This window comes from Gopherus evgoodei, chromosome 13, assembly GCF_007399415.2.
Source record: "Gopherus evgoodei ecotype Sinaloan lineage chromosome 13, rGopEvg1_v1.p, whole genome shotgun sequence".
NCBI lineage: Eukaryota > Metazoa > Chordata > Testudines > Testudinidae > Gopherus > Gopherus evgoodei.
Genome location: NC_044334.1, coordinates 4,261,917 through 4,284,911, shown reverse-complemented (window position 1 = coordinate 4,284,911; position 22,995 = coordinate 4,261,917). Strand labels below are relative to the sequence as shown.

At 43.8% G+C, this 22,995-nt stretch overlaps 1 protein-coding gene and 1 long non-coding RNA gene across 7 annotated transcripts in view; both read right to left on the bottom strand.

Moving 5' to 3' along the window:
* Window positions 1-22,995, bottom strand: part of CORO1C (coronin 1C) — a 76,453-nt gene that overhangs the window by 38,611 nt on the left and 14,847 nt on the right. For 2 of the 6 annotated variants that reach the window (XM_030583328.1, XM_030583329.1), the window contains exon 2: window positions 7,374-7,573. The exons of 1 other annotated variant lie outside the window; for it this stretch is intronic. In XM_030583328.1, the coding sequence (XP_030439188.1) occupies window positions 7,374-7,573 (200 nt within the window). Of the gene's footprint in view, window positions 1-7,373; window positions 7,574-11,024; window positions 11,078-17,641; window positions 17,647-20,405; window positions 20,548-20,762; window positions 20,769-22,995 lie in introns of those variants that run through there. 3 more of the 6 variants (XM_030583330.1, XM_030583334.1, XM_030583333.1) reach the window with 3 other exon arrangements.
* Window positions 2,400-5,549, bottom strand: LOC115661131. The gene is made up of 3 exons (XR_004003019.1): window positions 5,503-5,549; window positions 4,351-4,573; window positions 2,400-3,839 (listed from the first exon to the last, which is right to left on the bottom strand). It is a non-coding gene; the product is annotated as an uncharacterized LOC115661131 (long non-coding RNA).

The following is a 22,995-nucleotide window of genomic DNA, read 5'->3' as shown; positions in this document are numbered from 1 at the left end:
CTTACAGCAGATTAAGGCTAAAATGTGGATTAACTCAAAAAATCCGAACCCATGGTGCTTGGGCCATACAAGGACTTTGGATAGAGATTTCTGGACGACGCCATCTGGCTAGATCTCGTGGAAGAAAGATTAAAAATTAGAGACCAACTCATAGGGATCTTTAGTGACATTTATCTGAGGTGTCCTCTCCTACACACCCCAAGTGATGTGTTGGGAAGAAAGGCAAAGGAAATGAAGGACTAACTCTTAAAAGTAAGGAAGTTCCTGCAATCTGCATGGTGGGTAAAACCTACAGCACCACATCTCACTGCTGTGCATTGGCAACACAGCATCTATGCAATGCAGTGGGAAACGAAGGTGTTTGGTTCCATAATTTCCTGGCACCGTCCAGTATAAAGTCGGAGTCTCAGAATTATAAGCATGTAGCTGTATGTGGTTAATTCCATTTGATGCTTCTTTTTTGAAAGACTAAACCATGGTCTAAAACAGGCTGTCTCTCTCTCTCTCTCTCTCTCTAGCACTGGAAAGGGTGAATTCTCTTCATACGCATGCACAAAAAATTAAAAGAAACTCAGACAAAGCATTTCAACAACAAGCCAGAAAGCAAAGAATCTGCTGCACAAGTCCCACTGCTAAACCAGCATTGGGATTGGTTTTGCTGGTAAGACAGCATGAATGGAGACAATCTGTAGGCCTCCGGCCTCCATGCATCTCCACCCACTCACCCAGTAGCTGCCAGAGGGGGCCCCATGACAATCGCCCCCTTCCCCCCCAAAACTGGCTGCAAGCACAGGGCTGCGTGGCTCCGAGACTAAAGCACTAGCCACTTCACATCCAGCCAGCTGTTCTACATAAACATGGAAAGTGAGGTTTAAAATCTCTTCGCATCGGCTAGACTGTCACTCTGAACTGTGCTGGCAAAGAAACCCAGGCAGGGCAGACGCCACAGAGGGGTTACACCATCGGGCCAGCTCCCACTCGTGCCAGCACCACCATTCACCCCAGAAAGGCATCTGACGAACAAACGTGGGGTTTTGAAACCAGCTCAGTGTAATCAGACGGCTAAGTGATGCAGTGCACACTGTAATTCCAAGCAGAGCTTGCTCCAATTCCAGGCATCAGCCACATCCCTCCCTTCCTCACAAGGGTAGGGAGAGCCAAGGTTCCAGCAGGAATGTTTTAACAATATTGATTTCCACTCATTTTTTCCAATCCCTGTCCGTATTACATTTCAAGAGGCGCTGCCAAGAGCTCTTCACACGTGAAGACTTGCCTACGAACAGCAGAAACTCACAAAAAACAAAACCAGGCTGTCAGTAACCCCTTTGGCACATGATCAGATCCAGGAATCTAAGCGTTATCTAGCCCGTACACTTGTCTCAGAGAGGCTTCGCCTTGTACAGTACGGCCCCTATCCCACCATCCTCCAGTCCCAGCCCAAAGTGGCCAATCAAAGCAAAGGGTGGAAATTATTCGGGATGTCTGACAGCCCAAAGAGCTGTAATGACCATATATGGTAAAAACCACTGTCAGGAGCCCTGCAGTGCCTGCTGCTGTTAGACATATCAGTGAAATGCGGCAGCAGAGGCAGGGCCAAGGAGAAGCACAAAGAAGAATAAGCCGCTCAGCTCATCGCTGGGGTGGGGTGGGGGGAGGGAAGAGCCATGCATCTGCCAGGGCAGTGTCAAAATCATTCAGTATAATCAAAAATCGCCCCCGGGGGACATTGTATGGGGCTCTGTGCCCGGACTTTGGGCTCATTGTGACCATTTTAATTTGAAAATACGTCAAAGATTCCTTGGGAGCAAATATAAAAGCCATTTGCTTGCACTTCATATGGTAATGAGACTATAAAGCGCTGGGACTATGCCAGTCCGGGTCCTAATTATTCAGCACCTGGTGCCTCCTCCATCCCCTCAGCTCACCCCCACCACCATCCATTTCACATTTCCAGGTGCCACCCCGGAGCAGACAGATTTACAAGACCCACGAGCCAGAATCAAAGGGCAAGTGGGCACTGAACACGCTTCACTAACAGTAGCGTTTTATTTCACTGCAGCGCCTGCCTTTCATCCCGAAGTGCTTCGCTAGCCACACGCACGCAGACCCACTGAAAGGAAGCTGCCTCGGGAGCAGAGGACAGCACGCAAAGCCTGCTCCACAACTTCTGCGGGAGAAGGAATTTTGGGGCAACTCCTCTTCTGTCAAGTTCCACGGTACCTTCATACAGAGGGCCACAGCTTTTAAAGTCTGTGTGCGGTACTCAGTTGTTCCTCCTTGGAAGGATGAAGGGCTGACCCTGCTGGGATTTGAATAGGTGGTTTCAGGAAGGCTAGAGGTATTAAGTCATCCCCCCATGCTGCTAAAAACAGATGCATCCTCCTGAACTATCTCCCACCTATGGCACAAGAGATGCAATTGGTATTGCCTGACCAGCCTGAACCTTAATAGCAGTGGGAGAATATGACGTAGCCTCCACAGCCACACAAGGAAGGGCAGGAGGCAGCTCGAATCTCTGCCTGTGCATCCCTAGTGTGACGCTTTCACTTCGAACCCAAGAGGAACCATGAAACGGGTTTCGTGGGAAAGCTCCTAAGACTTCTTTAGAGATGTGTGCTGTATGAAGATGATTCAAGTGCTGGGTGTGGACTGGCCACCAATAGCATTAGGGCTCCACAGGAAGCTCCCATAGAAGGGGCCAAAAACAACTTCTGAAGTTCTACAGAAGCAGGTGGGGAATCCATCCTGGCTGTCACAGAGGATCGTAGACAGGGGATGAGAGTGTGGGGGAGTCATGCAAGGATGGGGATGTATACTTGCTCAGGGAGCTCCTCATATGGCAGCATGTGGATGGCCTAGAGGATCTGGTTCACTGATCCTCCCACTCCCCTCCATTGAAGGGCATGTCACCATCCCATGTAGGCTACTTCAACTGCTGACCCTTCTTCATACTCCCACTCGCGGTCTGGCTAGGTGCTGGGATCTGGTTTTGGCCCTGAATGCATTAAAATGTACTCCATACACACAAAACTGCTGCAATTCAAGCATTTTATAGGATACTCTGCTTGCAGAACATCAATGATAAGGTTTTAAACTCAAACAATTTTAGATTTGTTTACCAAAGTGCTTTAACCAAAAATTTGAGTGTAGTGTATTTAGGTAATTAATCTGTACATATTCCACATATAGCTTTGCACATCTCTTTCACATGCAAAGAACTGCTGGAAAATCTGTGAAGAAGTTGCCAAACTAGTGACACGATTCTAACGAGCTGCAGGGCAGGCAGCTGGTTTAGCTGTGCTGGTGCAGGACAGGCATTTGGTTTAGCTGTGCTGGTGGAGATCTTCAATTAATAGTTCTGATGCTGGTAACGAAGCAAACAGACATACCATCTACCCCAGAAAACCTTCTATCATGGTGACAAACTAACTCAGGGTATCAGAACTGAACTGGGAGTTTGAACATCTCGATTTCGGCAGTACAGACTCATTCTCAACCCCAGACTGGGCAAGGACGCGTCGAAGCCAGGTAGAAAGACCACCATACTGGCTGCAGCCATCACGCTCCAGGGTTTAGAGAGGCTGGTGTAAGCAGAAGGGTCCGTGCACCCTTTTGAATGTAGCATGCTGCAAATATGCTGGATCTGAGCCTCCGGGTGCTTTCCACATTGTGTTGGCATAACTATGCTCTCCCAGCATGGCCTAGATGAGTCAGCTTGGCATCAGCAATGTAGGCCTTCCATACATGAGAAGGTGGGGGAGGCATGTTTGCTCCAAGCTAGTCAGATGTTCCACGGGTGCTAGGGCTCAAACCTGTTTGCTCCTGAATCAGTCAGGCTTCTGCAGAGTCAGAGAAAAATAATGCTCCATGGCAGAAGCCAGAAATCAAAGATTTGTTATTTTACCCAAGCTTTGCTTATCAACTGACAGCAACAAGCAGAGATGCTGGAGAGAAGAAATTAATATTTCACTTCCTTTTAAAAGGAGGGATATTCTAGGGCATGACAGATGCCTTGATAAATAAGGTCCTTGATAATGTTTATTAATTGATAAGTCAGCCATCTCATCTCAACATTTAACATTCTTTAGCCTTTGCACTGTATATTATGTCAAATGTCCATGCAAGACTGGATAGCCACTTGAATAGAAACAAAAACTTACCACAAAAAAAAAATATATATATATTTTTTTGAAAACTTAGAAAATGTAAAGGAAAACACAAATTTGAGAAAATAAACTCCGTTTACTTTCCTTTTATAATATGGTTTGGTCTAACCCTGAATAATAGATCAAGCCACATTAAAAGTATTTTGCAGAGACCCACACACTAAGTAAAGAATTTGATAGTTACGTTGCAATTAAGCTGAGAAGGAAGTTCTCTCTCTACTGGCTCTGGCACGTCCTTGGTCTCTCCGGATTGCACAGAGTTTAGTTTTATGGAAATCATCAAAACACAAAAAATTTACATCAGCCCTTTTGAAAGTGAACACGATGGCAAGGATGTTAGCAGAAGTCATTTGCGGACAGCTCAGCGAAAACCTCTGACAGTGGCAATCAGATAATAAAATGTTCTGCTGTTTAAGGAATGGAAGAGAAAGTGAAAATATTATGATGTGAATATGTAAATCAATGGCATGATACACACTCCACATGAACACTGTGCTTAATTTTGGTCACCCTATCTCAAAACATATTGCTGAAGTAGGAGTGATCCAGAGATGGACAATAAAAAGATTAGAAGCCAGAACAGACTTTGATAAGAAGAGACTGAAGACACTGGAAGTGTTTAGCTGAGACAGGAGAAGTGCAAGAGCAGTCATGATGAAAGGAATATAAAATAATGAGCTACAAACATGTAAAAAACAGCACTCCTAAAACAAGAATAAGGGAACATTCCATGAAATTGAAAGAAATTGAGGAGTAAGGAAATATGTAACACAATTAACTTATGGAACACGTTGCCTCAAAATATAACTGAGCCTAGTGCAGACGTCCTCAAACTGTGGGTCACGCCCCCCTAGGGGGGCATGGAGAAACATGGGGGGGGGCGTGGGTGGGCCCAGGCCAGTTCCTATCGGGGGCAGGGAGGGAGCACCACCCAGCTCTGCCCTGCGCCCGGGCCCCCAGCCTCAGCCCACTTACTCCTGTCCATGTCCCCATCCCACCACCCAGCTGCAGCTCTACCCACAGCCCCAGCTCCAGGAGGGAGGGGGACACTGCTTGGGTTAGGAAGATACTTCTCGCCCGGTATGTCATTCCCCAATCAAGCAGAGGAATACATCAGGTTCAGTTAAGTGTCAGATAGGATACGTGACTAGATGGACCACTGGTATGAGCTGATAAGGCCATGCCTATGCTCCTAACTAATGTTTCTATGAAGCCAGAGCTACAGTTTTGGGGAAGAGATCCCACATACACACATATGCAGACTGGGCTATTCTTTTTTCTGTTTCCCCCCAATCATCTTGGACCAATGTATTCTCTTGCTATGTCATAATCTTACCTCTCTTCCAAAATGACAGTCCTCTTTTGAAGAGGAACTAGTGCTCTGAAACAAGAGTCAATGGTGATGTATTCAGGGTTTTAGGGTTTGTTTTTTTTTAAAACAGATGGCACATGAATTAATCAACCTGATAAGCTCATTTAAAGGATTTGTAACTGAAATTATGAACAACTTACCAACTGACTGTGCTAAAAGTCAATCTATCAAAAGGGGAGCTTTGAATATTTCTTTCCAGCACAGAAAACAAAAAGGTATTTTGTGACCCACTGCAGAGATACCTTGGGGTGATTCTGTGTAAGGACTAAGGCTATGTTGACAAAATGTATGTCGCTCACGGATGTGAATATTCCATCCCACTTAGTTACATGAAGTCAGAAACATGTAAAAAACCCATGCACAAGTTACATAAAGAAGTGCTCGTGTGCACAGTGCTATGTTGGCAGGAAAGCTAATTCGGCTGCCCGCGAATTTGCTTTTTATGCCAACAGGAGAGCTCTCCCCTGTCGGCATAGAGGTCTTCAACAGATGCACTGCAGAGGCACAGCTGCGCCACTGCAGTGCTTTACATACAGACATATCCTTATTTTCATTTGCTATATCTATGAGACATCATCCTACTGCTTTATACGTTTTTATGCCATAGTTACAAAGACTGTCATGAAGCCTTCCAGCACTGATCTCTTCCAACAGTCTCTCCCTATGCCCTTCCATCTGAGCAGTTATCCTGCATTTTGTATTCGCCTTTGGGACAATAGAATTTGTAACGTGAGTGCATATATTTATAAGGTTACAGAAATACCAGGAGGTGGCCATCTAATACAACTTCCCTGTAAGGTTATTTATCAGTTATAGCTGCCTTTTGCTTGTACAGAATCTTAAAATATCTGTCAGATTTGTGGCATGTCTCCCCGCTATCATACTCTAGCTGCGGACGGTAACAGGGCTCTGGCTGAAGTGCAGTAGCAGTCTGCTCAGGGAATCATTCATGTGAGCTCAGAGACTGGTCGGAGATGTGGCAGGAGCAGTTATCTCACTTGGGTTATTCTGGTATTTATACCAGCACTGAACAGGTAGAGCCTAGAATGAAAGACTATCCTAAAGAGCCAAACAGCAGATTGAACAGGAGGAGATCATCTGATTCTTAGGGTACATCTATACATGGATTTAAAAACAGAAATAGTGACTGGCCTGGCTCAACTCATTTGGGCTCACAGTGCTCAGGCTCTGGACTGAACAAGTGTTGTGTAGACGTTCAGACTTGGGCTGGAACCTGGGCTGTGGAACCCTACAAGTGTGAAAGGTCCCAGAGCTTGGGCTCCATCCCAAGTGTGATTGTCTACACAGCAGTTTTTAGCCCCACAGCCTGACTGGCCTCACCCAGGCCAGCTGTGGCCATGCCACACATATGCTCAAAGACCTCCATGGTCTTTAAGAATCAGACCACCTCTTTTTTCATTCTTTATTTTGCTACCTAACTGTTGCTAGTCAAACGCAGAAAGTAATTAATGCAATACCACACTGAGACGTATGAGATACCTGGGTATCTTAGAAAGCTAAAATCCTGGCGGTAAAAGGATGGACCATCACTATAGCAAACAATTTCCTTGTGGTAGCACATCATTCTAATCATGCACTTTTTTCATATAGAGCTGGTCCAAATTAGTTAAGCAAACCACTTTTATTTACTGCGTTTCATTTAAAAGGAAGCATTAGAATGATTACTGAGGCATGCAAGACTCCAGCTAATGGCATCAGAAACTGGCATCTGTCATTCCAAAAAACAGCTCTGAAGTAAGACTTCCCATAAATAATGTTGAGATAACAGCTTCACTCTATGGAGGCAATAACGAGAAACTTTCAAAAGCACCTACCTTGTGCAAGGGCAGCACCAGGAACGCTCCACCACCACTAGCTTCTATGATTATTGCAACAAATTTGGGGTTTACTACACAAAAGGAACTATCCCAGGTAACACGGGAAACCCGGATGTCGTCATAACACTGGTCATTTTTCACTGCTTGCCCAAACACATGCCGAAATTTGCTCTGTCGTACCACTCGTCTCATTGTGTCTGCGGAGAAAGAGAACAGGAGCTTCAGAAAAACTTGGCCAGTTAAGTGCACGTTGTCTGGTCTGTTTTTCTAGAACCCACCTGCCTATGTATGCTAGCGAACTCAAAGAGTCAGTCAAGTACCCGGTATTGCAGGAGATGCAGCAGCTTTCAGTCATTACTCCTACTCATACAGATGCCCAGTTTCAGATCCTGGCCACTCTACAGTTCTAACAGTGCTAGTAACAACTGGTTTTGAAAGGAACGTTCTATTTTTTTAATAAGATGTCAGAATTACACTGACTTGTACCAAGCATAACAGAATTGGAGTTTAACCAATATTGTATTTTACAACAAAAATGGTAAGACTAATTTTCCATAAAGAATGGCATTTTCCCTATTGTGATTATATTCCTTTTATTCCAGTAAAGGAGCACCCAACTCAATGGGTTTTTCAGGTGAGTTTCTACATATTTAAAAATTGTTTAGGGTCATGGGATGAGAAATGTATTTTGTTTTTGATTAATTTATTTACTTTCTAGGAAATATAAATGATAAAACAAACTCTCAGAAATGGAAGTCGGTTCACAAGTAAGATAGCTAACTCAAAAATCTTACTGAAAATAAGTTTATTTCCTAAGCAGGAAGAAGGAAAGCAAGCTAATGACTAGAATTGACTTTGTTAGCTTGTTTGCTTTGCTCCTCCTCTGCCTAAGAAACTGACTGTCTTGAGTTAGAATAGAGGGAAGTTCACTGGCATAGAAAATTCCAGCCCCCTGCCTCTGCGTAGACTGCATGGGGGTAACACTTCATAGGAACACTGGATCTCAAGGGGAGTGAGGGGCAGCATATTTTCCATTGGCATCTCCAACTTCCAGATTGATCCCTTCTGAAACTTACCGGAAAACATCAAAGGAGTCCTCTCATTGTAGGAGATTTTTTCCTCCAGAATTTATCAGTTCACAGGTAAGTGAGGAACCTCCACATACTTTCTTGCCTTTAGAGATTGAAAACGACTTCTGCAATGCCCAACCTCTGAGCAACAGAAATCAGAGTCCTGCTCTAAGTTTGCCTCTCCATAGGTCCATGGTTACACACCAGGACTGGGAAAATGCTACTCCAGTTCAAAGCTACTTGTTAAGGAAATATTGGTTCTGATTATTTCTGCAGTGAAGTGGTAAACTGAAATGCTTTTGCACACCACAGTGGATGTGCTTGTGTGTGCACAGTCCGCCTGGCGAGCAAAAATTATGAAAGGTTACTCAACACACATCCCATTTTAACTTCCAGAACTCTGCACACAAGTACACTGTAAGATAGGCTTAAGAATAGCTTATTTGTAAAAAGTCTGGGAGCTAAAAAGTGAATGATTTGTACATCTGGAGTAAAGCTCTCACCAGAATTGGCTGAGTTGTCGCACAGTTAAAAACATTTATATCACTCTTAATAGAAACACTCAATTACTCAGTGAAGTACCTCAAGTTTCCACATAAATATGAGAAACTTTCTGGAATTTGTCTCTTTCCTGCAAAATCCCCATGCCTGTGGTGACAACGTCAAACAGTGAGCACCAGGACTCTGGAGCAGGACATCTGTACAGCAGACTTGCCTCAAATCTAAAAATCTACAGATTATGCAGACCATAAATTTAAAGAGGAATGGCAGCACTAGTTAAATCTGCTGGACTGACAGCACTGGAGAAGGAAGCCACTAGTTCAGAGACACCCCCCATGCAGCAAAGCCAAAGCAGTGAGCAGAAGCTTCTACTAACGTGCCACACATTGCCGGAATGAGGCAGGAGCTCAGCCTCCAGGCCCAGGCATTCCTGGGTTTCCTTTCAGAGACCAATAATACATGTCCCAAGTACTGTAGCAATTTCTGCAATGTGGATCTCTGTCTATCTAGGAATAGGACAGAGCCCACCAACTGTTTTCACACAGGCCAAACAGCTGTCAGATGGTAATGACTTTCAGCCACTGATGACCTTAACTGAGTTCAAACCAGTGACCTAGAGGCAAAAGGCTCTATATATTATTCCAAGTCTCTTCAGTTGTCCAGTCCAGACATTTTTTTTTTTTTAGTATTTCTCATTGCATTATTTTTGTTGTACTAGCATCAAGCAGCTATTCAGCATATAGTAGTCTATCAAGACCATAACGAAACTGCCAAATAGTTAGCCTTTCCCAGGCATTTTTACAGCTCAGCTTCCTAGAGTCTCTTCTCCATGAGATAACATAACCCAAACCACAGATCATGGATAGAGTCACCTATTTTCAAGTCTCTCCAATTCAGCCAGGAAACCTAAATGATTGTTTACAGCACGCACGGTCTCACCTCTGAGTGTACAAGAGGGGGTAAGGCTGTTTTCATCAGGGTTCATTAAAATTTCCCAGAATAAATTAGATGGTTTTTAAAACTACAGAAGTGCCACAGTTAGCACTTTATTACAAACGCCTGTAGCTTAAAAGAAAAGCAGCTGTCATTTTAAAAATAAAATTTGGTGGACAACTGGTGAATTTGAGATCTAGAGAAAAGCAGCACTACAGAAAAAGGATTGGTATTAGATGGGATTATGCCTCCTCAATATTTACAAATAAATAACTGAAAATTAATGAATATCCAAACATTTGTTAAAATATGAAGTATGCGTAGCGAAAAAAAAATCTAAAAAAAAGGGCCTTATCCCTAGCTCCACACCTCTGACACAGAAGTTGCACAATCAGAATGAAACACCCAAGTAACCCACAAACATGAATAACTTTTTACATACATAAGCCATTGCAGCACCATGACAGATAATGTTATGATCTGTGCAGCAGCTTCAATAGAACAGTGGAAGCCTAGCATATTGAATAGTTTTCATCCAGCAGGAGTCCAGAGCACATTAAAAACAAACTAATATACAAACTAGGCAGATATTCCATCACCTATCACTGATATTCATCCCACAGATGTCTAATACCACAGCTACTCTGACAACAATGTTGCAGTTTTTTCAGAGAGAAAGGGAAGAGCAAGCTGTCCCAAGCTGAACTGGCAGGGGGGATATTCTAAATAGACCTGTATGTAATAGTTCAAAGTGGGATTCTGCCAAGACAACAGGAAGGCAAGCCTACTGCCTGAGAAGTGGCATGGGAATTGTAATGACCCCACACAGGAAGGAGTGTACAGAGCAGGTGACTGAGTCAGGAGACCCTGGTTCCAGTCCCAGTTTTGCCACTGACTCACCAAGTGATCTCAAGCAAATCACTTAGCCTGTCTGTGCCAGACGAAGTGGGGAGAAAACAACAAGCATCATAAGCACTTACAGCGGCTGGAATGAATGCCCCCAAGAAGGGCCAAGGACCGTACAAGTTGTCTGGGTCTCGGTTAAGATGCTTCAAGTAAAAAATTCCAGTATCTCACCCAACGAGTAATTCACATGATTAAATCTTTCAGACCTGATCAACAGCACTTCTAAAAAGACCCTTACCTGGTACTGTGGTAGAACCTTAGTCATGGCCCAGAACTCCACTGTGCTACGAGCTGTACAAACAAAGGGAGTTTCAGTACAAAAAGTTACCTTTAGGAGGCCATGTGGTCAACCAGATCAGCAGTTATTTGTACAATCCCAGCGACTTGGAGAGATACACAATTAAGACACATGCTTTTACCCTGGCTTGTTTATGTTGCACCATAAAAATGGACAACAACTCACAATAGGTAAAATGTTCAACAAGAATATTCCTGCCCCCAAAGGCTTCTTCTCCAAACACGAGCACTGTATCTTCATTTCTTTCTTCCCTTTGCTATTATCCAACACTTAAACTGACAATGACTTGCTGCAAAACATTCTGGTATACAATTTATATGAAAGATAGGATCTACATATTGCTAATTCTCACAATTTTATTGCAAGTCTCTCACTGTGTATGTTTAAGCCTCAGCTCCTGGAGTCCTGTGATTACATGAGGATTTCAGCTTTCCAATTACTCTTGCCCCCAGTCTTTCTAACCCTCATGATTGCACAGAAAAGCCTTAAAACATGAAGTCTAGGGACTCAGAAACCAGAAGGTAACTATAAAACTCCCCTGATTTATTTTTAAGCCAATCTCATGATTTTGAAATGCTTGGGTCAGCAAAACCGCAGTGTACAGCTGTGCTTCCCCGATTTTTATAACCGTCAGTTCTAATTTTGATGAACCTTCCTTCTCTCTGCAGACAGTCACTTCACATCTTGCCAGGAAACACAAGTATTGCACTTAGGAATTACCCAAACTCGTTGATGGGGAGAAAATAGAGGGTTACTCTGAAAAAACACTGTCTGTTGCAATAACGAGACACAACCGGAAGTGTGCACGCCCAACTCAACTACTTCTCACCTGATAACACATCTCACAGGTACAATGCTCTGCAGTAAAGTTCTACTTGCTCATTTACCTGAGGTGTGTAAATTTTTCTGACGAGCAAGTAAAACATTAGTCATCCAGGTAAGACGGGAGAGCAGGGCGGGCTTTGTATAAGTTTTCAGGAAGACTTTGCATCACTGTTCATTGTTTAGCATTCTTCCCAGTCCATGGTGGGTCAACACATTAAAAATCTTATGTTTTAGAAAAGGTAAAGCCAATACTTAAATCTGTGTTCCTGCAAGTAACCCCCAATTGCTCAATCTCAGCACAGCATATACTGGAATTTTGCAATTTTTCGTCTTTAATACTGGGAACAGGGACATGATATTAAAATGTAAGGTTTCCTGTGTACAATCGGTACAAAAATTTCACCTGGTCCACAATGAGACCCCACCAAAAAAAGCCAAGCTCTCCAGCTCACAAATCTGGTACCTTTAATTCTACTATTCCTCCCCAACCAGCTGCTGAAAAATTCCATTTTCTCCCGTCCCCAGGGTGAATTTCCCTCATTTTAGTCATTTGAGGAAGGGTTTTAGGAATTAGCCTCATTTTAAGCAATGCATAAAAGCACACTCCTTACTCATTTAAGATCTTTTTGCTCAAGAAGCACACCTTTGCCACCCTTTCCCGCAACCCCAAATGCCCTGTTCTCAAAGGAAACCTCTCTCTAGGATGAGACCAGGCTCACCGAGCCCTCATTTCCATAGCATAGGGAGTGATTCTCAGCTTTGGATCACAGTCATTTTGATCTGGTTCTTCTCTGGGGGAAGGGAGGAGAGCAGTTATAAAGAGCAGCGACTATGGATCCTTCAATGCACCAAGGAAAGTGACCAGGTAAAAAATATAAGTAGGGTTAGCTTGGCCCTCGAAACCCAGTGAAGAGATTTCTTTCCCTGCAGTTCCAGCCTGAAGAGGTTTAGTATCCTAATTAATTTCCCAATAGTCAAGTGCTGCAAAGCATCCCCTCCCCCACTATCTAAAAAAATGACAGCTGAAGCCTGCTGGTTCTCTTTGCAGGGTTAGTTCAGAGTCAAAGGAGGCAGACTGCAGGAACAGAAGGCAACCCCTAGGGAAAAAAGTTACTGTCTAGCAAAGAGGATAGCATTTTCACCTCTGCAATTATTAGATAAACCCTGATGTGCACCTGAAGCCATACGCCATTTTAAAAGATGGATTCAGCCCGTTATCAAATAGGCAAAATATAGTAGGACCAGGCTAATTCAGGCTAATGACCGGGAAGCCTGGGTGACTTAGGCAGGGTACACATCATGAAATGTCCTTTGTTCACTCGCTTCGCTAATTGCGGTTTTACCTACCAATGCTATTTCTGTAAGGATACTGTAGCGTCTCCTAAGAGCAAGAATGTCAGAGACGACTCATTACAGCACTGTTCATTTCAAATCTTTACTGAGTAGTGGGGAGAGGATATCAGGGTATGTCTGCAAAGTATGGGATATTTGTCTCAGCAGAGTACAAATTAGGAGGGCTAAAGACGCCTGCTGGGAAGGGTTTTAATATTGCTAGAGTTACAACCCACAGCAAAATTAAAACAGAAGCTTTATATACCCTTCCAAGAGGGTACCAATGGAAGTGCTAACAGACCTCTAGCTATACACGGTGCTCCCATGCAACGCTTTATAATGCAGAGTGTTTACAACTCATGCTGTATGGGGCGCATCTGGATAAACACCCTTCAGCTTTCTAATGCTAAGAGACTTGTGGCCAAACTCTACCTTTGGTTACATCCATCCAAACCTGATTGATGGCAGAAGCCATTGTACAGGCCCAGAGTACTAGGCATAGAATCTGGCCCCTTGCAACAGTGTTCAAAGCAGACCTTAGAAATCACCTGAATGTTCAAGAACAGATTAGAGGAACACCTGCCAGGGATGGTCTAGAAATACTTGGTCCTGCCTCAGCATGGCAGGGCTGAACTAAGGGATCTTTCAAGATCCCTAGCAGCCTCAGACCTACATTTCTAAGATTCTAAGAGTTGACACTGCACATGTCTGCATAGTACCATTCAATTTCCTCCTGATCTTCCATCATGAAGAGTCACAAAAGTTACCCTGGATTTGCCTATCTTCCTGTTTAATAAAGGACTTATCTTCTAAAAAGTCCAACAGATACAGTTTGTGGCTTGGAGGGTTTTCAGCCTGCTTATGAGAGAGGAAACACATCCTGCTAGGGAAGAGCTTACAGGAAAACCCCCTGCGAAAGGCAAAATCCTGTTCAACCCACGTGGATGTGATCCTTTGGGAGGGCCAGACACTCAAAAGGAATGGCTGATATAAAACATTAATTCAGCCAGAGGCCATTTTCAGTAAAAACAATTTACATGCCAACCTTACGGGAAGAGCTTCTTTGCAGAATCGCCTTATAAAAAGCTGGTACCTTTGATGTGAAAGGAGGGTGTTTTTCCTTCCAGGCAAGATTCCCAGCAAGATAAGGAAAGTAACATTTTATGGTAGCCTCCCACAAAGGCTTAATTCAGGACTGGAACTCTGTTGTGCTGGAAACTGCACAGAGAGCTAGACACGGTCTTTGACCCAATCTAGCAACGAGCAACATATGAACAGTGGAGGTGCTGAGGCAATCAAATCTGGTAGGTTTTGGTGGAATTTGCTTTTTCTATTCACCTTTAAAAAAAAATTAAAAGGTTGCACAAGCAACCTTAATTGTAGTATTTCCTAACTTGAATGCTTGACTTTGCAACCTCCAAAATGCTTTTAACATTGCGTGCACATACGCGTGCAATACCTAGTGTGTGTGCATGTTTACATATATGTGCACACACATCCCACTTTTTATATTTTGAATTACAAAGAATTATTGATTTTCTACAACTGCTCCCCAGTCACCTGCCCCAACCACCTATCTGCCTGATCATGTAGTCCTGGATGATTTCTTGGGGATATTTCAGCAGCAGAGGGCTTTGAGAAGGCATTTGGAGATGGTAACAGCCTCACAAGTTCAGTTCTGGGAGGGCATCTAACAGGCAGCATGGGAGAAAGTGCACAAATGTTCACGTGAGGGGTAGACAAGCAGCTCTATAGTTGACAAGCAGTCATGAGGTTGGCATAGCTGATGGAACCCTAACGAAAAGAGGGGACACTGGAGAGAATGAAATCCCTTGTTACTGAATGAACCCAGCATAATAAACACAGGGAGCTCACTGCCACAAGATATTAAAGCAAGCAGCTTACTCTAGAAAAAGTTAACTGCATCTGCAGTTAGACTAGGAATGCTAGAAGTTACAAGAGATTGCAATCCTCATTCTTCCAGGCCTGAGCTGATCACCATCTAGGTCAGAAGACATTTACTCACATGGTGTCATCGTGCATAATTAAGTTTATGATAAAGGGGCTGATGGATTCACCACTTTCCACGGCAACATCTCACAAAGACCACTCAAGCAGCGGTGCCAAGTCTCAATTTTATCAAGCCTTATGATTCCCTAAAGCTACAGCTCCTGTGGTCATGGGAATACGTGAGAATCTCAGATTTCATTTTAAAAAGCAGAATGCTTTTAGCCCACGGGAGTTGTGGAGGAAAGCTTGAAAACAAACTCTGAAGCCAATAAGAAGAGCCAAAAATGTTTTTTTTAATTACACAAGTTCTTGGGGCTTAACTCATGATTTTTGAATGCTAAGGATTGGCAAAACGACCACTATTAGAGACTGAGAATATAGACTACTGGCATGTTTTGATATAAGAACTCCTAGGCTATCATTTTTTAACATCTGTATATCATGCAATATAGCACTGTACCAAGTGCTATATATAGCACTGTACCAAGATTTATGCTCTGAGATCCTCTGACGGACAGGACTGAAGTAGTACAAAGTGTCTTACAACATTAATGACTTATGGCTAACTTCACCCTATTAGTTTCTTTTTACAGATGAGGCAATGGAGGCTCAGATAGGTTAAGTGACTGTCCAGGATCACACAGGATGAATGCCAATAGCAGAGGCATGACTAAAAGCCAATACCCTGAGTCCCAGGTCTTGGGTTTGTAAACACAAGGCCATTCTTCCGTTGCATCTCATCACTTTGTATTAAGGCTTGGGACTATTCATACCAACTGCAGCAGTGAAAAAAACCTTTATTTTCAGGCATTCGGAAAATTTAACCCAGGCTTCACATTGTCACACATCACAGACCTAGGATGTATCTTATTTGTGTACTGAAAAATAATCTGCCTGGTAAAGAAAAGTCTAGGCTGAACAAGATGATCCCACCCCTGACTTCAGTTCATTTTAAAGACAAAAAGACAGACTATAAACTCTGTGAAATTTCCAGCTGTCCCAAAAACCACCACGACCACCAGCAAGATTCGGTTATGTGAGGAGAACCTAAGCCACATAAACTAGCAGGACATTTGATTTTATCCCGACTAGGAAGTGTTACAAATTCAGAAATGTTAAAATTTTCAGTTTGACAAAGAAATGAATAAAAAGACTGCTAATGATGAAAAATAGAATAAATAGAAGATAAATGAAGAGGGGAGTGAGATGCATTATAAATAATGCAATAAACCCCACAACAAAGATCCAGGCAATGAGGGCAAAACAACTCATGAAACCCCAAACACTTGCACACACAATGAAATCTAATAGAGACATTCAGTTACACTGCATCTATGCTCACAAATATTGGGTTAGACAAATGTAAAAGCACCCAAGCCCGGTTTATGCTACCGCTTCCACTTCTGCTTCCGCCAGTGGAGCTTCACCACTGATGAACTATGGCTATAAAGCTTGCTCATTTAGACAAAGCCTAACAGGATAAGGAAACTATATCCCTCCATGGGGTACTGTCTTCAACCACCTCTTCAGGACCTCCAGATTAATGACTCTGAACAAAAAAAACCTACTTGAAAGAAAAAAAAAAGAGTCCTCCAGCAAATGTCCAATACTCACAAAAGAACACAAAAGGCCTTACCCAGATTTCCCATCTGTTCCAACGCGGGAGACTTGTTACCTCTACTACAGGCTTGTTTCTGTTTCTTTAAATGGTGTAGGAAAGAAACCTTAAGGGGAATCCCTCCTCACATCCATATCTTTGTCCACCTACCAGAAACAGACCAATATCCTTCTCAACCTAGCCAATGGTCTTCTGTGCTTCTGCGAGAGGCATTGCTCAAAAGTAGAGGAAGGTGCTACCTACACTCTGAGGGACTGAATGCATCACCTCTGCAGCAACAGAGCTCAGGACTAGAACTGAGCCCATCATCTGTGGTGAGTAAAACACTAGGCAGCCAGAGTGCTCAATCCTCTCTGCAAAACTACCACTCAGCAATCCTACTAGAAGAATCAAGCGCAGGAATCCAGTCAAGAGAGGTATGTAGATAATAAAATGCCTTCCTCTATGCAGCTGACCTAGTTTTCTTATCAGGGTAACAAAGTTAACAAGGCAGTATCAATCTGCTCGATTCTACTACTCGACTCGCTGGCTTTTCTCACTCTTTTGAAGGTTACACATATGGGTCTCTTCCAGATTTAGTTTTAATGAGCATGTCAGAGAATTTTTTTTACCTGGGAAGCAAATTGACAGGCACATACTGCCAAATGTGGGCTCTGGTCTCTCCACAACATTCACTTACTAGGGTTGAAAAAACTCCTGCCCAATGGCTCAAATGATGGAAGGTGGTTTCCTACCAGGGCACTGGCTTTGGATGTCATTTGGAGTCTCAAACCCCACCTTTTCCAACTACTTCTGGCCGATTAGCTAAGGCCTGAGCACTTCGTTTGCAACATTACTGGGAGTCATGATAGGGAAAGAAGATTAAAATCCTTTCTCCTGTAGCTCCCCCCAGGAAACATCAATGATGCCACATCAATTTGATTATCATTTTATAAAAAGGACTGAACTGCTTATCAATCAAAAGATGCACTAGCCACCACATCCGAAACTGAAGCAGCTGATCAGAATCCAATCTAGCTGCCATTCCCATGGTAAATTGAGTCCGAAGCCAATTTATGACAGATACACTCAGGTGCTCAGACACGAGCCTAGTTATTCTCTTGAGGTATTTATATAAGCATAGGATTTCTCACTCTACAAACACTTAGTGAAGAAACAGATGTGAGTAGTTTGATTAAGCTTAACAAGAATAATAGCCACATAGAGAGAAGAATATAAACCCTATTGACTTCAAGGTATTGTTGAAAATGCTTCTTGAGTTATACATCAACTAAATCATTCCAGCTACCAACTGAGAACTGACAGGAAAATGCATGAGAGGGAGAAAGCAGCTGAGGGCTTGATAAAGTGCTCTATCTCCCCAAATTGCAACATGCCTTAACATCTACAAGAAAAAACTGCAACACTACAGATTTCTAAAAAAAGAACCTGCCTGATTGTGAAGGTGTTACAGGTGTCAATTCTCTTGATGCACTAAAATTTTAATATCTGAGAACTTCCACTACAAATATAAGTGGGACTTATTGTCAAATAAATTTGTTAGTCTCTAAACTGCCAGAAGTACTTCCCGTTCTTTTTGCTGATACAGACTAACACGGCTACCACTCTGAAACCTAAGCAACCTAGCGCAGCCAGAGCATGCAAACGTACAAGCCAACACTGAGTCAGACTCACCAAGTAAAGACACTTCCCCAGACAGCCCTGCCTGATAGCAAGCACTCCATTGGCTCTGCCTGATAGAGAGATGTATCAGGCAGAACAAGTAAAGCACCCAGCACTACAGGTAGAGAAATAAAATAGGAGAGGAAGAATAAATATTATCTAACCCACCTGTAGGGGAGGTAGGGAGAAGTGGGTAGCCAGGGGCACAAGAATAGAGTGCTCCCCTTCCAGCACGCTGCCTCTGACATCCACTGAGATGTCTCTGCTACTAGCCTCAACTTGCTGGGCTAGTCCTACAGCTATGCAGCATTGTCAGTTTGTTTGCTGTCCAAAAGTGTCCAACATAAGCCAATGTACCCAACGTGTGCCATTTGGCCAGACCGGAGTTACATTGGGCCAAATTAACCCCTGCTGTAACAGTGAACAGGGTAAAACAACAATAAGACATTTTTCCACTCTAAGAAATGTAACAGTCTTGAACTACTGCATTCTCAGTAATTTCTTAATCCAAATGCTCGGTACATTAGAGCCTTGTTTAGGGAACTAAACTAATCAGATTCCCCAACATCATGACTGCAAAGGCCATCTATAGAAGAAGCACCATCACTTGCAATTGTTCAGTATATTTTGAAGGCAGCAAAAACAAACACTAATTGCCAGATACAAGATAGTAATTTCAATATGAAAGACAGTAGATGACCTAAAGAACTGCTCGAGTCTGACAGTGCAAGTATTGCATAAGTGAACGAATGTTTTCAAACTTGAATATGTACAAATAAGCTGCAAAATGAATTCTCAGCTGTCCCATCTGGGATTGGCACACATTTCTCCAGATTCACTTGAGATCCTGCCAGGTCCTCTGGCCAAGCAGCCAATAAGCCAAAGAGTAAAACTGCCATTCTGTCCTGGTACCAAAACATGCAGTTTCCAGAAGGCGGGAGGTGGGGGGGGAGAGAGAGAGAGAGAGAGAGAGAGAGAGAGAATAAAACTAACATCCAGATATTTCAATGCATTAACTTGATTTTAAATCCTTATCCTGTGGTACCAATTACAGCTCCTCCAGCATCTATTTTAACAAAGGCTTTCAAGTTAACACATGCTTCCTTTGTCTTACAGATGTTCTGTATCTTCAAACCTTTTCCCATTTCAGGTCAAAGTCATTATCCTGAATGACTGAAGTACAGAACCCATCCATACACACAACAGATATGGTTCACTTTAGCTAAGGGCATGTCTACACAGCAAAGGAAACCCCACAGCTGGCACATGCCAGCCGACTCAGGCTGCAGAGCGGTCTTACTGCTGTGTAGACTTCTCTGCTCAGGCTGGAGCCCAAGATCTGAGACCCTCCCACCCTGCAGGTCCCAAGCCCAGGCTCCCGACCAAGCCTGGAAGTCTACACAGCAATGAGACAGCCCTGCAGCATGAGCCCACGTCAGCTGGCACAGTGGGCAATCTGTGAGTTTTTCTTTCCTGTGTAAACATACCTTAAGAGTTCAGCTACCTAAGCAGGCAGGTACCAAAGCTTTTGTGAAAGAGCAAGCACATTTGTCACCTCATTCAGAGAGCAGGAAAGCAACATTTTGTGCATCCGTAAGCCAGTTAGTTACCTCAGCCTTTAACAACATACTTACATGGTGACACAACAAGATAATACACAAAGCAATGCTAACTTGCACAGCAGCCTGGATGGTGCATTACAAACAAGAGGCAAGTATATCTGAGGTGCAGGAGACAGAGGGATTTTCCTGCGCCCACAAGCCTTATTAATGGCAATCCAACACAGGCATACTGGATGGTCCCCGGTAGACTGCCACCATCCCAACTGCAGAATGCAAGTCTCAGTCAGCAAGCACAGCGAATTGTGCTCTTATCTGCAGTAGGCACAGACGGATCTTGGGCAGCAAGGTGTTCTCAAAGAGGGACCCTCAGCTTTGGAAACTGCTTCTCTCCTTGGTGGCTCACAGCCTGGATTTGATAATCTTCAAGGCATGCTTTCAACTGGAGACCACTTATCTAGACAGATACATCATTGAGCCTGCACCTTAAACGCTGAACCCTTGAGACAGTTCTCTACAGTACCATGAGGGTTGTTGGGCCAGACCATCAGAGACCAGTACAGGTTTTCAGCATTTGCTATTTATTTTTGCTCTGCCATAGCACGTTGGACTCCTAGTCATGGACCAGGACCCCACGGTGCTAAGAACTGTATAAACACAGAACAAAGAGACAGTGCCTGTCCCAAAGCAATGCCACAGGGCAAGGTGTACAGTACAGAGGTATGCACACACATGCAGCCGATGTCTAGGAAATAGGAGGCCAAATGAAGCTGTGCACCCCTTTTTGAGCAGAGCATTTTAAGATACAACACAAAACATTACAACAGATTGTTACTGTATCTTTCTGGAGAAACATTTGGCACAAAGATGGCCCCTGGAAAGCACCATACACTTCAGGGTAGGAAAGCTTAGCGCTTATGGTTCACGCTTTGCAAAGGCAGTAGAACTTTTCTTATCTATCTCTTACAACTAAAGCTAGCATGAACTGGCTCCAGTTTCTCCCTAACTTGCAAAGCAAATACAGCATGTCTCAAACTGTAAATACTTTAACCATAAACCATTATGGCATCTAGCTTACATAGCAATTCTCTCCACCCAGATAAGCCAATCCTCTTGGGGAGACAGCTTATATAATCGCATTGTTACATATCATGGGAAGATAAGCGACCATTTCTCGTGTTTTAATTTCCTAAATACGAAGTTAGTTGCTCCTAATACAGTATAGTAAAGAGGCACTCAGATACCATGGGGACTGGGATGGTACAGAGAAAATAACCCGCAGATTAGGGCATGTAGCCTATAATTTAGAGCAGCAGCCAGGACTCCGATGTTCTAGTCCCCACCCTGTCACTGAATGACCCTAAGCAAGTCACTTAAATGCTCTAGGCCTCAGTTTCCCAATATGTAAACTGAGAATATTTATTTCACTGGGATACTCCAAGATCTAATTGTAAGATTAACTGGGGATAATTTGATGAAAAGTGTTACATAAATGCAAAGTACAATTGTAAACATAAGTGCATTCTGTACAGATTGCACCAGTCAAGTAGTTACAGTGTCTAGGATGAACTGAAACACACCGGTTTTGTTTGTATTTAAAACAAAGAAAAATTCTGAACAGTTCCTAAAGAAAATATCAGTTATTACACTATGGGCTCCAGGACTGATTGATTGTTGATGACAATCTTCTACATTAAGAGCTGGTCTAGACTATTCTTAAGTTGATATAACTTACATCCCTCAGGGGTGTGAAAAAGACATCCTCCGAGTGACGCATGTTACAGTGAACACGCGCTGACCACACTGGTGCTATGTCAGCATGAGACGCTCTCCCATCAGCATAGTGTCTTCACCAGATATGCTGCAGCTGCGCCAATGTAGCACTGTAGTGTAGACCACTGGTTTTCAAACTTCGCGTTGCGACCCAGTACTAGGTCGCAGAATGCAAGGTACTGGGACGCCTTGCTCAGCACCCAGGGACCCTGGCAGCCGGCCAGTAAAAACTAGTAGTCCCTACCTGTTCTGACACCGTGCTGCGCCCCGGAAGCAGCCATCAGCAGGTCTGGCTCCTCGGCAGGGGGGCCACAAGGCTCCACGCGCTGCCCCCACCCCAAGCACTGGCTCTGCACTCCCAGTGGCCAGTTCCTGCCCAATGGAAGCTGGGCGGGGGGCACGATGCCTGCGGGCGAGAACCATGCAGAGCTGCTTGCGCGCCTTCACCTAGGAGCCAGACTTGCTGCTGGCTGCTTCCAGGGAGCAGCGCGGTCCACATGCCAGGACAGGCAGGAAGCCTGCTTCTGCACCCTGGCTGCACCGCTGACCGGGAGCCGCCGGAGGTAAGCCTGCGGCCCAGCCTTGTGCCCCCTCAACCCAGAGCTCTCTCCTGCATGCCAAACCCCTCATCCCCGGCCCCACCCAGAGCCTGCATCCCCAGCTCAGCGCCCTGACCTCCCTCCCACATCCCAACCCTCTGCCCCAGCCCTGAGCCCCCTCCCACACGCTTCATCCCCAGCTCCGTTGCATCACTGGCATCAACAATTTTCTTCAACTGGGTCACCAAAAAAAAAAGTTTGAAAAACCACTGGTGTAGACTTGCCCTAAGTCATCATCTGTATATTCTTGCAGCCTGTCTTGTCTCTCTAGGGAGACAGATCACACTGTTTTGAACCAATTACACCTCCTGCTAACTTCTACTGATATTAATTACACCCATGACAACTGTGTGATTTATCAGCACTGGGTTGTGTCTGCCCCATGTCCAATTTCCAAGTTCGGAATATTTTTGGATGTCAATGTTTTGCTAGTTTTGTATGGTAAAGAAATCTTTCAAAATGCAGCATTGCGGGGTATCACCTTTCTACATTCACATGAGACATAATGGGTTTCCAAAGACTCAAGAATACAG